The sequence below is a fragment of the Rissa tridactyla genome, chromosome 15, assembly GCF_028500815.1.
Source record: "Rissa tridactyla isolate bRisTri1 chromosome 15, bRisTri1.patW.cur.20221130, whole genome shotgun sequence".
NCBI classification, from domain to species: domain Eukaryota; kingdom Metazoa; phylum Chordata; class Aves; order Charadriiformes; family Laridae; genus Rissa; species Rissa tridactyla.
This window is the reverse complement of record NC_071480.1, coordinates 1,261,911-1,281,380: the sequence shown is the minus strand read 5'-3', so window position 1 is coordinate 1,281,380 and position 19,470 is coordinate 1,261,911. Positions and strand designations below refer to the sequence as shown.

Sequence of the window (19,470 nt, the reverse complement as noted above, 5' to 3'; positions counted from 1 at the left end):
TTACACATAGATAATTGAGTAATCTAATTTTGTTTGTGACCTAAATCCTACTTGGACACGGAATAGATGAGGTAAAAGGTGGGATGCTTTTCAGTCGGTTGGAAACAGCAATTGAAAAACAGCGGCTTGGAAGTTTAAGAGCTCACCCTAACCGTGGCTTGTGTCCTCCACCCTCTGCAACGTCTGCTGCAGGGACAACAAAGTCAGCATTCGTTAATCTGGTCTAAGTCAGAAATAGAGTCTGAACTAATGAGAACCGTGGTCTCAACTGACAGCTCTCCTCAGCCTGCCCTGTCAGCCAGCCCACAGAGCTCAGCGATCGCACACAGCCTTGCTGACCATGAGCAGGCGCGAGCTTCCCTGGAGTGGGGCATCAGCTGCCAGGAAGACACAACTTCTCCAGACTGCATCCTTTGAAGTAAGAATTTTACCCTACAACTACTCTCTGTAATTCAGGCTCTATTCTGCCTTTACCCTGTACAGGTCACGTGCAAATAACGTGCATCGCTGTCTACAGGCAGGCTGCGTTGTACGCCGTAACTAGACAACATCTCTCTCTGCACTTATAAAGTAGATTTGGCGGCAGCGGGCTCAGCAGAACTGAACGAGATGCACGTCCTCCATAGCTCCATCAGTCGCAGAACCAGAACGGACCTTCCTTCCAAGCCCCTGCCTCGCTCCCTGCTACTCAACACGTCACGCCAGGGCTCTGCCCACCTGCCCCACAGGATCCGTGCAGGAAAGCCACCCACGGTGCCTTTCAGTTGCCATAAGGGACGTCTCAGGCCTCAGCATCACCAGGAGGGCAGCCTTCAGGGAGCCAGAGCCCAAATACCAGCAACGAGAAAAGTACCTCTAGATTCTGATCTCATTCAAAGCTATCCTGAGTCAGTCTCCTATCTAAAGGTCACTTCAAAGCCCCCTGGTTTTAACACATGTTCTAATTCAAAAAATATTTAAGGCAAAACCCTAGCAGCACTGGAGACATAAGACGTTTTGCCACTGGCTCCAGTCTGAGCAGCTGTAGCCTCTGCTCTGCTAGTCTCCTCACTTGGTTTTCTGGTCATCCATGACAAAGATGACCTCCTCCTTCAAGACATCCCAACGCAGCTGGTAGTGGACATACTGGCAAGGGGGAAGAGGCGTCCTGGGCAGCGGGTGCTGTGGGCTGGGCAGGAACGGGGCAGGAGCAGCAGGGCCATGCCACCCCGCTGCCACTCAGCCACCGCAGTCCTCACCAGCTCTCAGCTCCATGGCCATCGCAGAGATGGCACAGCAAAGCTCAAAGGTCCCAACCAGTCAATGGCTCCTCCTGCTCCTGCACGTGGTCTCATGTTCTTGCGTGTTGCTCTGTATCTTGCCCTGGCACCCACCTCCTGCTGTCCCTGCGCAGCCCCGGCAGCACACTCATACATCCTGGAGGGACACAGCCCCAGCCTAAGATCCAAACCATAAGACATGGCTCAGAACCTCTCCAGATGGGAAAGAAAACACAAGGGGGAACAGGAAAAAGATCTGGGAACCCACGTCCCAACTTCCTATATTCTGTAGTGTTAATCTGTGCTTTCTCTCCCTGGAAATAGTATTCCAGGGCACAGCCTATGTATTATAAAAAGCCTCTACTCATGAGAGCAGCGAAGCTCTGGAAACAGGCTCCGGGCAGGAGCACAGTGAGCGTGACGCCTGCCGGGCTACAGAGGGCATTCTGTGCCGTGGGATGTAAGGCAACTGGGAAGCACTGGTCAGAGTCTTAGTAATGTCATGTTTTGCAATTGGGATTCCATGGCCCTTGAAATGATGCCTCCAGGTAACACGCCGTTAAAACCAGGGAAACAGCATGAATGACTGGAGTCAGAAATTGCGCACAGATCATCTGGGAAACCTCCTTGTGGAAACCACGCTGCGTCCCCTCTAGCCCGCATGTGCGTCACCCCTGCCCACAGGAGCTAAACTCCACCCCTGGCTTACAGGGATTCCCAAAATGGTTTCCCCCAACTTCTTTTCGAACACTACTGAGACCACTCAGACTGAGAAACAAACCCTAAAAAGAAAGCTGAATCGCACCTTGATGGTTCGTGCGGGGTCCACACCCATTTTACCAGGGTACGGAGCCTCAGCACTGAGGAGTAACAGGGCTAAACACAATAGCCTGAAATTTCCAAGGCCGCCTCTGGCACGATATGCTGTTCCTCCTCAGCGACGGTGCCTCTGCTCCGGTGGTGCAGGTTACATGGAGGTTTCTTCCCTCCCAACACACGCACGGGCACAGGGAGCCCCATTTGCTCCTTTGCTTTCTGTCTACACAGCAAGAAACTACACTCTTACCTGAACATCCACCAATCCAGACTGATCAGTTCCCCGACCAAAACCTGTTAATCAAGCAAAATACAGCTAATAGGCAAATTACACCTCGTAGCAGCTGCAGGACACTGCTGGCTGCCTCCTCTTGAGCCCCAGCCATTGCTCGGCACAGGCAATGGGCACTTGACAGGACCTTCTGTCCTCCTGGAGGGAGGAGCAATGGGACACCTCCAGATCGGTGGATCCAAGTCACAGAAACCCAAATTTCGTATGAGAAATTGACCTCTCTGTATCTTCAGATCCACCCATCTGGACCAACAGGGTCTGCACAGGGAAATCCCCAGCGCCGAGCCAGCACTCATCTCAGGAGGGCGCCGAGGCCACTCCGCTCCATCAGGCTGGGGAAGAAAACCAATTCAGTGAACAGAAACATGCCTTGCATTGGGAACGCACCCGGGCCAGGAGGTCTGGAATATCCAATTCAAATCAGAAATCTAGAAATGTTTCTAGACAACAGAGGAAAAAACATTCCAGCCTCTCTGGGAAGCAGGCAGGAGATGCAGAGACATCCCTGCGATGCACCAGCCGCAAGACAAACACTCAAGAGAAGCGTGCAACCAGGAGATGTGAACGTTGCTTTTGAGGAACAGCATCGCATCCACTACGGACAAGACAAAGGACGTGAGGACGTATCCAAGCTTAGCAAGCCTCAACACAGAGAACGCAATCCAACGAACAGCATCCACCTCTGTCAAACAGAAATGGCTATTACAGCTTGTAGCCTCCTAAGGAAGCTCTAGCACAGACACATTACCATCATTTTTGACACCTGAACAGCTATCTCATCCAACCCAAACCACTTCGAAGCCCTCAGAACCAGTTACACCATTAACCAGCCTACCCCTGCCAACAACTGCAACTCCCACAGAGACAGAGAAGCACTGTCTTAATGGACAATGCTGACAGTCACCTGCACAAACATGAACCTTACGATGTCACTGACTAGCAACGAAAGCTCTTCTGTGCTATACAGGAGCCGCTGTGACTTCCAGTGAACCTGAGAGAGAAATCCATGTGCAAAACACAGAAAAGTCAAATCCCTACAGATGGCTGACGGTGGGAACTCGCTATCTGAGGCTTAGGTCCTTTACTTAATGGACATGGGGAGGTTTGAGAGAGGAAAGAGTCCCAGATGGGGTTCTCCAGAAAATTGTTATAAGGGTTTGATGATGTTGAGGGAGAGATACAAAAAGTGAATATATAAACACTAGCTCTACAACCAGTGAGAATACTCTATTTCAGATAGGAAAAGAGAGAGAAGGAGAGAGAAGGACTCACTGGAAAGGTCACTTGGGGTGGTAAGAAGAATCGTCTGAAGTACTCTCTAAAATTTCTAGATGCTGTAATTACTGTTGATAACTCATCAGAAACATATTTCTAATTCCATAAAAGCTTGCTTGAAAATCCCCAGCATAAAGAAGCTCCCAGAAACAGGAATGAACCCCAGAGGGTGCATCCTGGTGAAGCAGAAGGCACTGAGCTCAAGGAGAGAGGCAGCGACATGCAGAGCCGAGCAGAAGCAGCCAAAAACCAGGGACGCCCCGCAGAGTCCCAGCCACGGGGGGAGCTGCGGGTGCAGTTTCTGAGACTTGCCACTGACAAAATCTTGAGACCTGCTGGAGAACTTAGAGAGGAAAAATCTGGGACATGTCGGCATGCTACCTGCGTTCTGCCACACGTACAGGCTGTGGGTGCGTCACCCATCCCTCTAGATTGGTGGATCTGAGGATACAAAGCTAATATTCTCTGTGACGATGTACTACTGTTGTTTACTAGCGTCAGGAACAGCTCTGTGCCACACCTGCATTCAGACTTTGGATAAGGATATCCTGTAGCTGTCTGGGAAACTCAGTGAGAGCTAACCACTGCGTAACTCCCTGACATCTCTATGGTGGTAGAACGACAACCCTCAAACCTTTGTTTATTTTAGTGCTGGAAAAAAAAAATAATAATCTAGCACAGTTATATCCTTCACAGGTAACACAGAAACAAGAACTTCTCTCTAACAAAAAGTAATAAGCACTGAATAAAAAGACAGGGAAATGACAGTGAATAGGTCTGGAACTTCACTATAGGCGTATTTTGAATTAGCGGCTACAATTTATCTCAATTTAATCAATTCTGGAAGGCAATTGCTCCAGTGAAAAACAGAAAGATCCCAAATTTAACCTTTTTTTTTTTTTTTTAAATTCTGGGGAAAAAAAAAATAAGCACAAACAAAACCAAACCAAAAAATTCTTTTACAGTGACAGATTTGACTGACCTACAAGTAACTTGATTATTTTAAATTGCATTTAAAATAACACTGCACGTTGGCTAAATAATTTCAAAGTTGTTCCACTAGTTGTGCCTTCGGCTTTATACTCACATGTGTGGATTTTGGAAAGGAACTCCAGAAGTGTTTAGAGTAAATCTTGCTGTGGACTTGAAAGGTGGATTTGCAAAATTTAACTTCAGCGCTTTGCGTTTACCTGGGAGACAACGAACATAAAGTAAACTTTTTGTCAGCAACAAAATACTAAGAGCATCTGGAAATAAATAGGAAAAAAGTTAAACATATCGTAAGGAAAGGAAAAAAACATTTCACAACAACATTAGCAGATCATAGCTTGCGTTAGGGACACAGGGATGGAGAAACGGCGTCAGCTCTCACCCCAAGGTCTTCCCCCATCTCATTCCAAGTCAGTCGCCAAAGCAAGGTGTCCCAAGCACCTCCTGTGACAGCTGGAGTACCAGGACCAGCTGCCAGGGGTACAGGGCACCTCCACACCAGGGCCCTGAGCATCTTCCATGCATGCCACCGCCCCTTTCAACAGACCCGTGCTGGCAGGCTCAGCTGCAGCCTTGGTGGCAAAGGGGCCCGACCTGCTCGGCGCAGCCTGGGCACGCCACCAGCTGCAGCGTGGGCGGCGCTGGGGAGGGGAAGGGCACCTTGAGATGTCTTTTATGTAACAGCTCAACTCTGGGAGGGCTGACGGGGTTCCTGACCCTCCTCAGCAATTGGAGATAATCAGGCTTGAGCGAGGATGGAGGAGATGTGCTGTGCGCTCCCTTCTGCCAAGTGGGACACCAAACAGAGAGCAAAATTCAGCCGGTCGGAGGGGCAACCAGGTGAGAGAAAGCTTTGCTTTGCAGCCAGCTGAGAAAACATGCGGAAAAAGAAAATAAACAGAAGGGTGGAAGTGGTCCTGGTCACTGCTCCAGCCACTGGCGGTGTATTTTTCATCGAAGTTGAGATGACCTGCTCAAGCAGCAGCAGGATCAGGGACTACGAAGGGAGATGGCCCTTCCCAGCCCTTCCACTGGGCTGCAGAAGACCCCGTCTTGTTTCTGTTCAGCCACAGGAAACCTGTGCTCCTCTCCACCAAAACACAGCAAGACAGGGGCCCTCTTCCAGCCCACCTTCCCAGGAGCCTGCGACTGAACCCCCCTGGGCTTCCCCCTGCCTGAGCGATGTCTTAACGACTCACTGCTGCTCATCCCAGGAGGCACCGGCCACCCAACCCTGGCCCAATACCTGGATTTCTCCAACACCCTTCCTTTGCCTGCACCCTAGAGCAGGTGTCGTGTTCCCAGCCACCTCACAGCCCTCCTGGGAAAAGTCAGGAGGGACCATCCTGCTCTGCAGCATTCCTCTACCTTACACAAAGAGGCGTTTTGGATAACTCCAATATAAAAACAAAAAAGAGAAAAAAAATAGTTACTGGTCAAAGCACTTTACAGCAATTTCAGGGCATGAAGTATTAGAAGGATCACAGAATCATAGAAAGGGACCTTTAAGTTCATCGAGTCCAACCATCAACCTATCATGGCCAAGTCCAGCACCAAACCATGTCCCTCAGCACCACATCTACACATCTCTTAAATGCCTCCAGGGATGGAGACTCAATCGCTTCCCTGGGCAGCCTGTTCCAATGCTTGACAGACCTTTTGGTGAAGAAATTTCTCCTAACATCCAACCTAAACTTGCCCTGGCGCAACTTGAGGCCATTTCCTCTTGTCCCATCACCTGTTCCTTGAGAGAAGAGACCGACCCCCCCTCAGCTACCCCCTCCTTTCAGGGAGCTGTAGAGAACGAGAAGGTCTCCCCTCAGCCCCCTTTTCTCCAGGCTGAACACCCCCAGCTCCCTCAGCCGCTCCTCACAGGACTTGTGCTCCAGAGCCCTCACCAGCTCCGTTGCCCTTCTCTGGACACGCTCCAGACCCTCAGTGTCTTTCTTGTCGTGAGAGTTTCCAAGCTCAGGCTCTTACAGCACGTGGGCCCAACACAATGCAGAAGAATCACTTAAAAGAAGTCAAAGAGATCAATTCACCCTTATAAATGACCCAGAAACAAAGGAAGAGCTAACGAAACCAAAAAGGTGGTAAAACCAATTCTATTATTTTCTGCAGAACTTATCACCCCTCCACATCTTTGATGTCAGTCATCCACAGTGTTCTGAAAGATAAGATGTTTGCATGACTAACGGGAATATTCATAGAATACAGAATGGTTTTGGTTGGAAGGGACCTTCAAAGATCTTCTAGTCCAACAGCCCTGCCATGGAGAGGGACATCTTTCACTAGATCAGGTTGCTCAAAGCCCCGTCCAACCTGACTTTGAACACTGCCAATGACGGGGCATCCACAGCTTCTCTGGGCAACCTGTTCCAGTGTTTCACCACCCCCACTGTAAAAATCTACTTAAAGACAACACAAACGATACCAGGGTGGAGAGCAATCTGTATCTCATGTCTGTCTCTTAAGAAGTTCTGCAGGGCTCGTTCGAAGCGCATGGCTGCAGGCAGGTCTGCCACTACCAAGGAGCCAAACGTTTCCTGGCAGGACCCTCTGCAAGCGCACAACCTGTCACACGGCCACAACACCACGCCGTCGCCTGACCGACCTCCGAGACCTCTTCTGACCACATCCCTGAGGGCATCTCCCTTCTTACGCAGAGCAGAACCAGACTGAGTTCACAACTGCCAAGGATCCAGGGGATGCAGACACTTACCAGCCATGTGCATACGCCTGAAACCTCCCCGGGCCCGTCTGCTCTCCCCAGGTCCTCCCTGCTGCTGTGCGGACAGGCGTGGGTGGTGGGGCCTGGCAGGTACCTGCAGATAAGGGTCATAGAGCCCCTCACTCACGTGCCCTGTTACCGCAGCATAAACGCTGCTCTCGGACTGGGTCCAGGGATTTACAGCAGCCCTCACTCTTCTGGCTTTGTTGTATTCACTTACCTGAAACACTCTCCCTCTTTCAAGGGCAATGATACAGTGACATAAGATTTTCCCTTTCTAACAGCAACATTTATACAACTTAGAAGAGTGTTTGTCTTTGAAGTATCCCAACATTGAAAATGACACAGTTAACTACAAACTCCTACCAAAAAAATCTCTTCTCAAAACCTACTCCTATTCTTACTACTTGCAAACTTTATACAGCAGGTTTCCTCCTGTTTTCACAATGTGACAGAATATTTTTTATCCCTGTTAAACGTCAGCCTATTGATCTCTACCTCAGTAGGTTTCTAAGAGTAGTTCCAATGACATTGATCCACTATTGGATTTTCTACAAATCCAACAAATACAGAAGCATAAGCTGCCCCTGGAAGGCAAACAGGACGGTTTGCTTTCGCTCAGCCTATGAAGAAGGAACACGACAGGGGAGAAACATCCTGAGGAATACCGGGAGTTGCTGTTCAGTGCAAGCCACCCGTACTGTAAATGAAACAACACACTAAAATGAACTAGAAGCCTGACAAGAGTCAGAGCAAGCTGTCTTCTCCAGTTCAGTAGCCTTTCAAAAAAAATTGAGTACTTCAAATATGGAGTCTATGAGTTTCACTCCAAAAAAGACTTCTGACAGCTCCAAGCACCTATTCCTTACAGAAACTTCACTCAAAACTGACTGGAGACAATAGGGCCTCTTTACACCCAAGAGTTTTGCTGGTGATTTTGCTATGCAAAGATTTAATTCAGAGCACTCCATTCTGCTATAATTAAGAGGTCCAGGGTTAACGTTGCTTCTGAAATTTGCGAATGCCCCTATTGCCGTCAAGGTTGTGTGTTCAAAACTGTCCTAAACTGTGCTGCAGAAATATCCATCGTATGTAAATTAAACATCCTTTAAAGGTTTTGCTAACTTAATACATAATTCTAATCATCGACCACCATAACATCTACTGCTCTGAGAACCGTAAAAGTAAACACTACTGGAGAAGTAATGATTCGGAAGAAACCAAAACTAACTTTGGAACATATCACTTTTCCATAAGTTAGGTTAATCCTCAAAACCAAGCCTGAAACTATGAAGTTTCTTGACTTTGGGTCTTCCCAATTTTGACAAGAGGGTTTGTTCAGCTGTGTATTAATGGTTATACTAAGTCCAGACTATATTTGAATGCAGGATGGCCTTGGCTTTGGCTGAGGTGAAGCACTAAGGGAAGTATTTGCTTGTGTTTTGAGGGAAATCTAAACAGTATTATGAAATAAATTATGTTGCTGTCAGAGAGGAAAGAGACAGCCGAAATAGCTTTCTGATTGTAAATAAGTTAATCTTGTAACCATGAGGATAGCAAACCTTATTTTAAATCACTGCAGCCATAAACGATGGTATTCTTGTTCTCAAATCCCTTTTTAAAAGGATGTTGTTGTTTTAGCAACAGATCACTGCGTGGAACTAATGTAAGGGACAGGTGATCCCTTGTGTCCTGCTACTCCACAAATGCACATCCTTTGGCCCTTCACAGACCACCACCAAAACGGGCACAGTGAAGAGTGGCCGGGAAGCCCTGCCAAGCTGGCGCTGGAGCCCCACCTACACAATGGCCACAGAAGAAGAATTCAGGCTCACAGCACACGTTTGTTTCTTGCCGTGCTGGTAAATGGAGGTTGGGTTAAGTATGTAATTACTTATGTACTGTTATCCATCACTAGGATTAATCCAAGCACTTGGCTCGCCATAAGGCTCTCATCCCTCTTTTTGAGGCCCCTTTACCACAAACCCAGCCAACCAGTCTTCACACAAGAAGAAACAGCTATCTGGTGGATAATGTGCAGTCCAGAAGTGTTCCTCCAGAGTTATATTTGTTATTTCTACCTTTACTTCACCCAGGACATCTTCAAGCCTCTGAGTCACCTCCTGTTGGAGAAAGCAATCCTAATTTCTTCCGAGAATTTCCTCACCCCCATCCCACACCTCAACACCGCTGCCAGCAACGTTCACATTACACGTAAGAAAGTGCTCACCTCCCAAGCAGTAAGATTTTCAAAATGGCAGTCATTTAATGTTTTGGGTTTTTTTTCCAAGGTTTCTGTCTTGCAGGAATACAAATTGATCCCTGCTCTCCACTTCCTTCAAATCTGCAATATCAACCTTTTGCTGTCACAGTGCGAGTGCGACGCTGTCCTAGCGCAAAGGTGACTGCTCTCTCTGGTCAGATGCTGAAGCCTCTCTGCTGTTTGGGGAGTAGCAACACACCAGGAACCAAGTCTACACCATTTCCTTTCTCTACTATAAAGAGAAAAAAAGAAATACAACCGCAGGAAAATGAGTGGTGGCAGCAAACAGCAGGAAGATGACCAACGGATTTGCAATAAGCCACGTAACCTTTTTACCTCTCCCTGGTAAAATTAAAACATGTCAACAGGGACACGAAAACAGGGAGGAAGGGATGTCAGGAGGCCAGATGGGTTGGGTCCCTTTGGGAAGAGTTGAATGTTTGAGGTTATCTTCTTAGAAGAAAACTGCAAAACATGGGGTCTGATCTCTACCAGGGCATCTCAAAGCAGAGCTGGTGCCAGCTCTCACCTGAGATGGAAAAAAAACCCGACACCACAAATCCCTCTGCTCTTCTAACAGCTCTCACTTTCCAAATTGTTAGATCTTGTCAGCTAACAAAATGCTCGCTTTGATGTAGAGACAGCAAAGGAACATTCACCCGTGTTCCGAGCTGCAGCCCCGCAGCTGCTGCCGTCCTGAAGGCGCCCGGGATCCACGGCTCCCTCTCTCCATCGCTGCCAGCGCAGCGCTGCCTGCCGCAGGCCCCCCCAGCCACTCCCTCCCAGTCCCACTGCCATCCTTCCCAGCCTCCCTCGCGGATGTACTCCAAATTAGCACGATCACTTTGGGAGTAAAGTAGCTTTCCAGCCTTGCCTTGCAGACAACCATTTTTCAAGAAAAAACTCATCAAATTTTGAAACAAAACACAAAGAACTTCAGCCTATAGCTCAGTTTATTTGGGGAGCCTGAATGAAAGAAGAAGCCTGGGCTTTGAGTTACTAGTTTTAAGAACTGTAACTACAGAAACTCTCTTTCAAGGTTACGGGTATTTTCAGTACGTCTGTCTGTTACTGACATTTACTGCCTTTTAACGAAACCTTCAATTCAGTATAATACCAGAGTCCGCATTCAAATTTTGTGTGAGGATTTTGCACTGCTGGAATGTGCTAAATGTGCCCGTTTTTAGAAGTCATGTCATTAGAAAGATTATTTATCCCTAATTCACCTACAGCCCCACGTGTGCTTCCACTCAGGGAGCACAAAACCACACAAGCCCAGAACAGCCAGGACTCTGGAAGGGCCACCAGCCATCACCATCACGAAACCCCTAGAGAGCAAAACATTTGTACTAAACACAACGTCAGCAAGACACCTCGGTGATTTAAGGCCGGGAGGTGGCTCACGGTCGCGCAGACACTCCCGCACCTCTGCAGCTTGCAATCCATGATTTATGCTGCATCCAACAGCACTTGCAACAGCTTCTATAAATACCTCCACCGTGAAGCCTGGCTACAGTAGGTTAGGCTCTGAGTGCAAGAAATTGCAATCAGATTAAGATTAGTTCCCTCAGACTGGAAATGCCCAGCAGTAAAGACCCAAGAACGAAGTCTCTGAAAGCTCCAAAATCCACCGTTAACCTTTAGTATTTCTTACACTGATACTGCCCTGGCGTGGAAATACCATTTGCATGAATAGCCCTAAACAGAGCTCAAACCACCCGACTCCTGGGAGCAGACCAGCTGTGGCAGAAGAGATTAAACGTGTGCCCGGGCGCGCGCTGGGTGTGAATGCAGGAGGCCAGGGCTGCAGCGTGCAGGGAGGCGCCAGGCCATGGCCGGCAGCTCTGCCCGGGGAGGAGAGCGGAACGCCGGCGTTAGACGGCAGCTCCCCTCCCAAACCCCAGCTCGGGCAATGTCTCGCTGGAGAGCGTTATTTAACACGTCGCTCATAGTCGTAGTCCAACGCCAAACCCATGAAACACCAATGGAGAGAAGCTGGAGGGTCTGGGTGTCCCCGCCACCTCCAACCGGCCAGCAGCTGGGCCGGCGGGCCGTGGGACAGGGGTGCTCTCAAACAGCGCTGCGTTTCCATCACAAATACTGCCAAATGTTCACGCTACTTCTGTCTGAGGCAGCCGCAGTATAATCCCGTAGGAGACCGCACCGGAGCAGTTGTCAGAAGGAAATGGTGACGCCGCCCTGGGAAATTTATTGCAAGGCACCTGAAGCCCTTCCTGATGTAAAACAATGATAAATTATGCAAAGGGCCGTGCCAGGTACTTTTTCATTATGAAACGGCACAGCAAAAATTATAAAATATACTGTAGGGAGGAGGACTGGGGAAGGGGTCAGTTAATTTTTTTTTTTTTTTCCTTTTTAATTTTGGGAGACTGTACTTAGACTAAAAGCAAGGAAAAAAAATCTGCCCTTGAGGCCTTTGCTTAAGGTCAATGGAAAGGATTTAGTTTCTTTGGATAAAGCAACAAGTATGTTTCCATCATCCCTCTAGCTACCTTATGCCAGAAAAGTGGCAATGTCAATCACAGCCTGCATCCCACCGGCTCTGATAAACACCTCGGACCCAGTCGCTGAGAGCCCTGCAGCCACGGATCGGGAAGAAAAGCTGGAACCAGAGGACTGGGGGGGCTTTTTCCATCTTAAGGCACAATTATTCTTGGGGGAGCAACCGATTCTGTCCACCTTGGCATTAGTATATCAGGTTTTTTAAATTCTGAAGACAAAAGAGACCACAAGTGGATCCTGCTGAAAGCAAGAAACAGCACAGGGATTCAGGAATTGCTGCCCTGACATCCATAGGGAAGGACAAGGAAAACCCTCGGCCACCAAGCCAGGAGGCATCTCCTGACACAGCAGGTCTGGATTTCCTAAGTGTAATTGCTGATAACTCTCTAACAGAGGAGAGGTCCACGGGGCGGTGACTCAGTGATGTCTCAGGTGGGATTAGCAGAGCAAGTCTGGACTCACTTAAGCAAAATGTTCCCCAAGATGCCAACAGAAATGAGGGAAGCATCTGACTCCTCCTCCTGCACACGTCTTCCTCTCTTGCTTCTCCCAAGGGCTGTCACACAGGTTTCCAGCCTTCTGCTCACCACGTTGTCACTTGCTACCTCTCAGGAAGAAGCTGTGAAAGGGACTTCAGCGTCCCTGTCCCTGCCTTCCCCCTGCCCAGCTCCCTCCCTGTCCCGGCACTGCTCTCCCCCACCGCCAAACATTTTGCTCCACGCCCTCGCGGCACAGGAGGCTTCATTTTTGTCTCTCCCCGTTAAGCCTCCTAAACCAAGGGGGTATTTGTTGAGGTTCGTATCACCTCCGGGGAAGTCGCTGCCTGACAAAGCACTGCTTTTCTACAAGAGGTTTTGGCCCAGGGTCAGTCAGGCAACACCGAACCCAAAAGATATGGATCCCGGTGCAACTCTACATTCACGTTGCCCCCTAAAACGAGCCCTTGGCAGCCTCTGTGCAATGTGTGTAGGCACCAAAGAGCTACTACGGGCCACAGCCAGGCCATCTGCTCGGGTGGGAGCTGGGATGGCGCTGCAGGACAGGACACAACCTCCTCCCTCAGCAGAGGGCCAGGCAACCTGAGATGCAGCTCAGCAGCACAGGGCGAGCCAGAAAGGCAGGCACCAAAGAAGCGGGCAATGCCGGCACCGCACACCCAGCCAGACCTCAGCCAAAGGCCCACCTAAGGATGCCACCACTGCAACGCTGTCTCCTTGCTTCACCTTTAAGCCACGAGAATGGCACATGGTGCACACACACATGGATGCCATCACTGCAATGCTGTCACCTCGTTTTACTGTTAAGCCACATGTAGCACACGCATATAGGGCATATTTAAGAAAATGGATTGAGTTGTTTTGAAACAACAACCAGTCAAACTGGGCAAGAGAAGGCCGAGAGGAACATCTCAGGAACCCTTCAGAGTCGGGGGGAAAAAGAATAGTCACCAGCATGTGTTACCTGTCACCGACTGGTTGAATAACAGAGAGTGAAAATGTTAAAGCTGCACTAACATGCACAAATAAAACATTGCAAACAACCTGTGATAGGGTGAAGAGAATCCTCCCAGAGCAAGCTTTTAACACGCTCCAAACTCCACCGGGCAGGGGCACTGCTTTGATCCCAGCATCAGGCTGCCTCTCCTCTTGGCCACTATTTCCACAAGAAATAATCCTTTGCAATGCAAGGGAGCAGATCTCCGTGGCTGAATCCAAGACTTTGCAATATATGCTGATTTTTCCACATACTATCACCTCATATCTATGCATAGCTAAAAATATGCCAAGCCAAATTTTCAAGTTTGGATCTGCTTCATTTAAGCTGGTTTCTTGCTTGTGAGCTCCCAGGTGTCCTAGGAACATCTAGTCATTGCTTTTACAGACTTAGAGAGGAGCTGAGCCTTTCTGAAAACCTGGTCTCAGCTGCAGGGTTCTTTAAAAAATATTTATCTATCTGCATCGTGTTGCACTGGGAAAGATTTCAGTCTGGATCTTAAAAACATGTAGGAACACGTGGTCCCAAAAAAGTTTTTAGTTGTCTTTGAAAGTACTTTCTTTTTTTCTTACTACTTTTAACTTCTTCAGAGAACTTTTACAAACTAAATCCAAGGCAATTTTATGATAAGCTTCCAAAACAGTACCTGTACATTGGCAATGATCTATTTTTGTACTTCTTCAATTCGTAATTTCAGAAAAAAGGTGTTTTAATACAAAAGGTAAGAGCTAGACCCAAAGACACAGAGCGTAAGAACAGCTGCAGCAGCCCATCTAGAACAGTGTCCTGTGCCCACCATGCCCCCGAGAAGATGCCAGCAAAGAGGGCAATAACCAACTCCATGACATCCTTCTTTCAGGTATTCTCTCAGCCTCCAACCCCTTTCAGCTCAAGGACCTCCTCAGCCAGCCACGGTATCCCTGCATTTAATAACCATTAACAACACATTATCATAGAATGTGTTGGGTTGGAAGGGACCTCTCAAGGCCATCTAGTCCAACCCCCTGCAGTCAGCAGGGACATCTTCAACTAGATCAGGTTGCTCAGAGCCTCATCCAGCCTGGCCTTGAATGTCTCCAGGGATGGGGCCTCCACCACCTCTCTGGGCAACCTGGGCCACTGTCTCACCATCCTCAGTGGAAAGAACATCTCCCTAATGTCTGATCTAAACCTGCCCTGCTCTAGTTTAAACCATTGCCCCTCGTCCTTTCGCTACATGCCCTTGCAAACAGCCCCTCCCCAGCTTTCCTGTAGGCCCCCTTCAGGGACTGGAAGGAACCATTGCTGGGTTTTACTTCCTTGTTTGTATTCCATCCTCTTGTCTTCCTGGGAGCTTTTGGTTCCCGTCATGTCAAGCTGGCAGGAGTTCGCACAACACAACCCTTGGCTCTCCAGCCCTCAGACACGAAGGGACTTTGTGCAACACAAGCCCAACCCAGCAGCTCATCTACATGCAGCAGGCTGTCAGAAGACACAGGAGCTGCCACCTGTGCCCACCACCCTGTCACCATCCGCCCTCTCCCCTCATTGCGTGGGTCCTTCCCTGGCACTCGCATTTCAGACACAACATGAGGCTGTTGAATTTCCACAGTCCAGTTCGGCGCAGCAGCAGCATGGACCTCACCATGGCCACACAACAGGTCTGGTCGCCTCTGCTGGGTCCACACATGCTCCTGCCCTGTCTCGCAGGACAGCAGACCCTCCATGACGCAACGGACACACGCAATCCAGCGCCGGGGTCTGCCCAGCATGCTTTCACATGGCCACAAGTCCCCTGCTACCATGTCGTAGCTCTTCTCTGAGCACCATAATTACTTTGCTTTTCAAGGAATTGGAGAGGGGGAAAAATGAAGGAAAATTCACAGCGAGGCATAAAAATAAGCAGCAAAAAACCTAAAAACTTAAGCAAACTTTGGTTTATTTTCCATTATTTTGTTCAAACCTTTCTTCTTGCTGAAATCCAGCAGAAACAGCCAAACACGTCTCTTAAGTCCAGTTATTTCTCAGCACCAAAATAATGCACTTCTAATGAGCACCTCAGAGGCCCGACTAAACATCACACCACTATATACTGCGAACACCAGCTGTTGGGTTCTTACAGGAAAAAAAAAGTTACCATCTTGTGCACTCATAAAAATTCAAGCTTTATTCTGTCTTCTGAAGCCTTCAATACGAATTAGTAATATGCTGTGAAGCAGAGCCTAGCAAGGAGCCCTCGTTCCACACTGCTGAGACATGCACGGCAATGCCCGACGATCAGTGTTTCATAGAATCATAGAATCTTCATGGTTTGAAAGGACCTTTGAGATCATCGAGTCCAACCAAACAACCTACAATCTCTGCCGCTAGAGCATGCCCTGAAGTGCCACATCTAGACGTTTCATAAACACCTCTGGGGATAGTGACTCAACCCCCTCCCTGGGCAGGCTGTTCCAGTGCCTGACCACTCTTTCAGTAAAGTAATTCTTCCTAATATCTAATCTAAACCTCCCCTGCCGCAGCTTCAGCCCATTTCCTCTGGTCCTGTCATTATTCACCTGGGAGAAGAGGCCAACCCCCACCTCTCTCCACCCTCCTTTCAGGTAGTTGTAGAGGGCAATGAGCTCTCCCCTCAGCCTCCTCTTCTCCAAGCTAAACATGCCCAGCTCCCTCAGCCTCTCCTCAGATGCCCTGGTCTCCAGACCCCTCACCAGCCTGGTAGCTCTCCTCTGGACACGCTCCAGCACCTCAATGTCCCTCTTGTACAGAGGGGCCCAGAACTGAACACAGCACTCGAGGTGAGGCCTCACCAGTGCCGAGTACAGAGGCACCAGCACTTCCCTGCTCCTGCTGGCCACGCTATTCCTGATACAAGCCAGAATGCTGTTGGCCTTCTTGGCCACACTGCTGGCTCATGTTAAGCTGGCCGTCCACCAGCACCCCCAGGTCCTTTTCTGCCGGGCAGCGTTCCAGCCACTCTGCCCCAAGCCTGTAGCGTTGCTTGGGGTTGTTGTGACCGAATGCAGGACCTGGCACTTGGCCTTATTAAACCTCATACAGTTGGCCTTGGCCCATGGATCCAGCCTGTCCAGGTCCCTCTGTAGAGCCTTCCTACCCTCAAGCAGATCAGCACTCCCACCTAGCTTGGTGTCATCTGCAAACTTACTCAGGGTGCACTCAATCCCCTCATCCAGATCGTTGATAAAGATATTAAACAAAACTGGCCCCAAAACCGAGCCCTGTTCCAACCGAATCTGCAGCTTTAACAGCCTGGCAGCATCAAAGCCTCTTCAGAAAGATGCACAGTGATGGCACACTTGCTCGATGTTTCCATTCAATGGCCAAAAGACCTGAAATGCCAGGAGCGAACCTCGCTGCTGTGCTGGAAGGACAGAAGGCAGCAGGTACCAAACCTCTTCCATGCCTCAACCGAAGGCTGGACCAGCGAGGGACTCGGTCACAGTGCTGCCGCTGTCAAGGGCTTGGCAGATGCCAAAACTGCCTCTAACAGGCCAACAGCGGTCTGCTCTCGTACTTTTTGTGGATACTTACCTATGTGGCAGAAGTCTTCATTTTCGTTAACCAAGATAATACAGATGGAAGCGTTACAACGTTTACATTTCTTCCCAAAGGAAGACCTGGATAGTTGCGCACAACCAACTCTGCCCCTGAACTAACAGCCAAGGGATCTGCAGCAACAAACTCCACAGACTTTGGTGTATCAGTTGATGCCACTCTAAACACAGAACTCGCACCTGCTTAGGGCAGAGGGGATGGATCTAAGAGGATACAAAAAAAGAAAATATAACTACTGATCTTAATATAGCCATTCCTAATGAGAGCACAGACTGCGCAGAAAGTAAGAGTATAAAGAAATGAAGAGCTGCACCACATTAACCTGCAAAGCAGGAAGCTGATGGTTTTGTGGTTTTCCTTTTCTGGGTGGTTCCAGATGAGTACAATCCCAGTGTTTCTAGCTAGGATGAAACCAAGCCCCTGAAGAGCTTGGCTCCAGCACATGAATCACAGTCAGGAGGTAACTCCTCTCGAGAGCTCTGGTCTCCTTCTACCACCCAGCCCAAAGCGCTCTGCTCCTTGGCACGCAGTCACCTGAAGCAGGACCCACAAGCAGCCAGTGTCGGCCAGAAGTAACGTTTACTTGTGCAAGTCCACGGCCACTGCTGGCCATCCTTCTGTCTAACCAAACTTTCTTCTTCCAGAGCTTGAGGACAAGGAAACAGAGACTAAACAAGCAGGGCTATAAACTACAGCAAATAATTCCAATTCCTGATTTACGGACAAAAGCTGGTAAGAATCACATCAGCTTTATTCTGCTGATACTTGAGAAACAACAAGACAGTTCTACAGCGAACTGTCTCTAACTGTGAAGTGGTCCTCTCACCATGAGACATCCAGCAGACACTTTTCATGCTCCGCCTCTAGCTAACTGCCAGCGTTAGCCCCTGGCACATCTATAAACAAGACATGTTACATATCGCGAAATGCTGTTTTCCCTCCAAAATGTATATTCCTAACCAGGCATATACATCCTCTGTTTTGGTCTTATTCCTGCGCTACAGCAGACAGCACTGTAATCCAAATTGCTTACTTTAAAAAAAAAAAAGTAAAAAAGAAAAACACTCTTTTTTTTTTAAACAAATTAAGTTTCAAAAAATGTGTTATTCTGGTTTTAAACACAGTCTCAAAAATTAATAAGGTCAGTTTAGCAAATTTAGCAAAACCAGCCTTGTTAAAGCAAGCAACTTTCCCCTAACGCAGAAAATCCATGTTTGAAATGGAAAGGTTATTGGATTCAAATAAGCCAGTTTTCACACTGTTTAAGAAGCTCATTAGATAAGACTCTCCTTTGAGTTGTTCTTGATTTCTTTTTTTTTTTTTTTAATTTTTGTTTTTATTTCCTCATATCTGATGATTGGACTGCTTCCATTTCTTGTATTCAATGTATTCAATCAGAAAGATAAAATAGTCATTTCACCAGTAATTAAACGCATAAAGCAGACGTTTTTTGGAACATCACCGCTTTAGCTCTACATATTGGTTACAAAAGAAGAAAACTACGCACACTGATTTCTCCTGTCCTGTATGTTAAGATTTATAGTACAAGAGAAGATTCTTGATATAAAAAACCCAAAGTCAGTATCCTGAAAAATCTGTTCTGGTACATACTAGGAAAGAAAACTTGAATCAGAAATATCTTCTGACAAAAAGCCCTGTTAAAGCTGTATCTTTCTTCACTTATAGGTTGTATGAAAATTGCCCCCGAGATGATTAAATCAGGTTTCTGGCAGCAGTGGGGCCAGCGATGCTGATATAATTCAGAATATTCTTGAATAACACATATACCACCCATTAAACCCCCTAAATATGACCCATGAAGTACAGGATAGGCAGAAAACTGTATAATGTGACACGTTTAAGTCTCACGTGTCCCTTGAAGGGCACTTTGTACCCAACACTGGAAAATAACAGTCCCGAAAGGTTAGCAAAGCGGTGCTCCAGAGCACAAAAAGCTACATGAAGTTGATTCAGTCTCAAAACAAAACCCAAGAAAGTCGCTGAAGTGAAGCCTAATAAAAGCGCAACCCTTGCTGCCATGGAAATACAACAGCTGCCACCCCAAAAAGTGTCACTGCACACACACAGAGCATTTAAAAAAAAACCAACAACAACAAACTGCCACAGTAGCCAAAGCACTGAAACAGCTAGCCTACAAAAATAGACTTGTTCATGGCATTCCTTTAGTGCTACGGGGCTTCTTCTTTGGAGAAATAAAATTACACTGGGAAATGATCTTGATATCAAAGTCTGGGAAATGCCCTTCTAACTG

General features: G+C 48.0%; 1 protein-coding gene across 3 annotated transcripts in view; it reads right to left on the bottom strand.

The window, feature by feature from the left end:
- Positions 1-19,470, bottom strand: part of MAP2K4 (mitogen-activated protein kinase kinase 4) — a 104,038-nt gene that overhangs the window by 61,881 nt on the left and 22,687 nt on the right. For 2 of the 3 annotated variants that reach the window (XM_054221172.1, XM_054221171.1), the window contains exon 2: positions 4,730-4,832. In XM_054221172.1, coding sequence (XP_054077147.1) covers positions 4,730-4,832 — 103 coding nt within the window. Of the gene's footprint in view, positions 1-4,729; positions 4,833-7,354; positions 8,650-19,470 lie in introns of those variants that run through there. The other variant, XM_054221174.1, reaches the window with a different exon arrangement.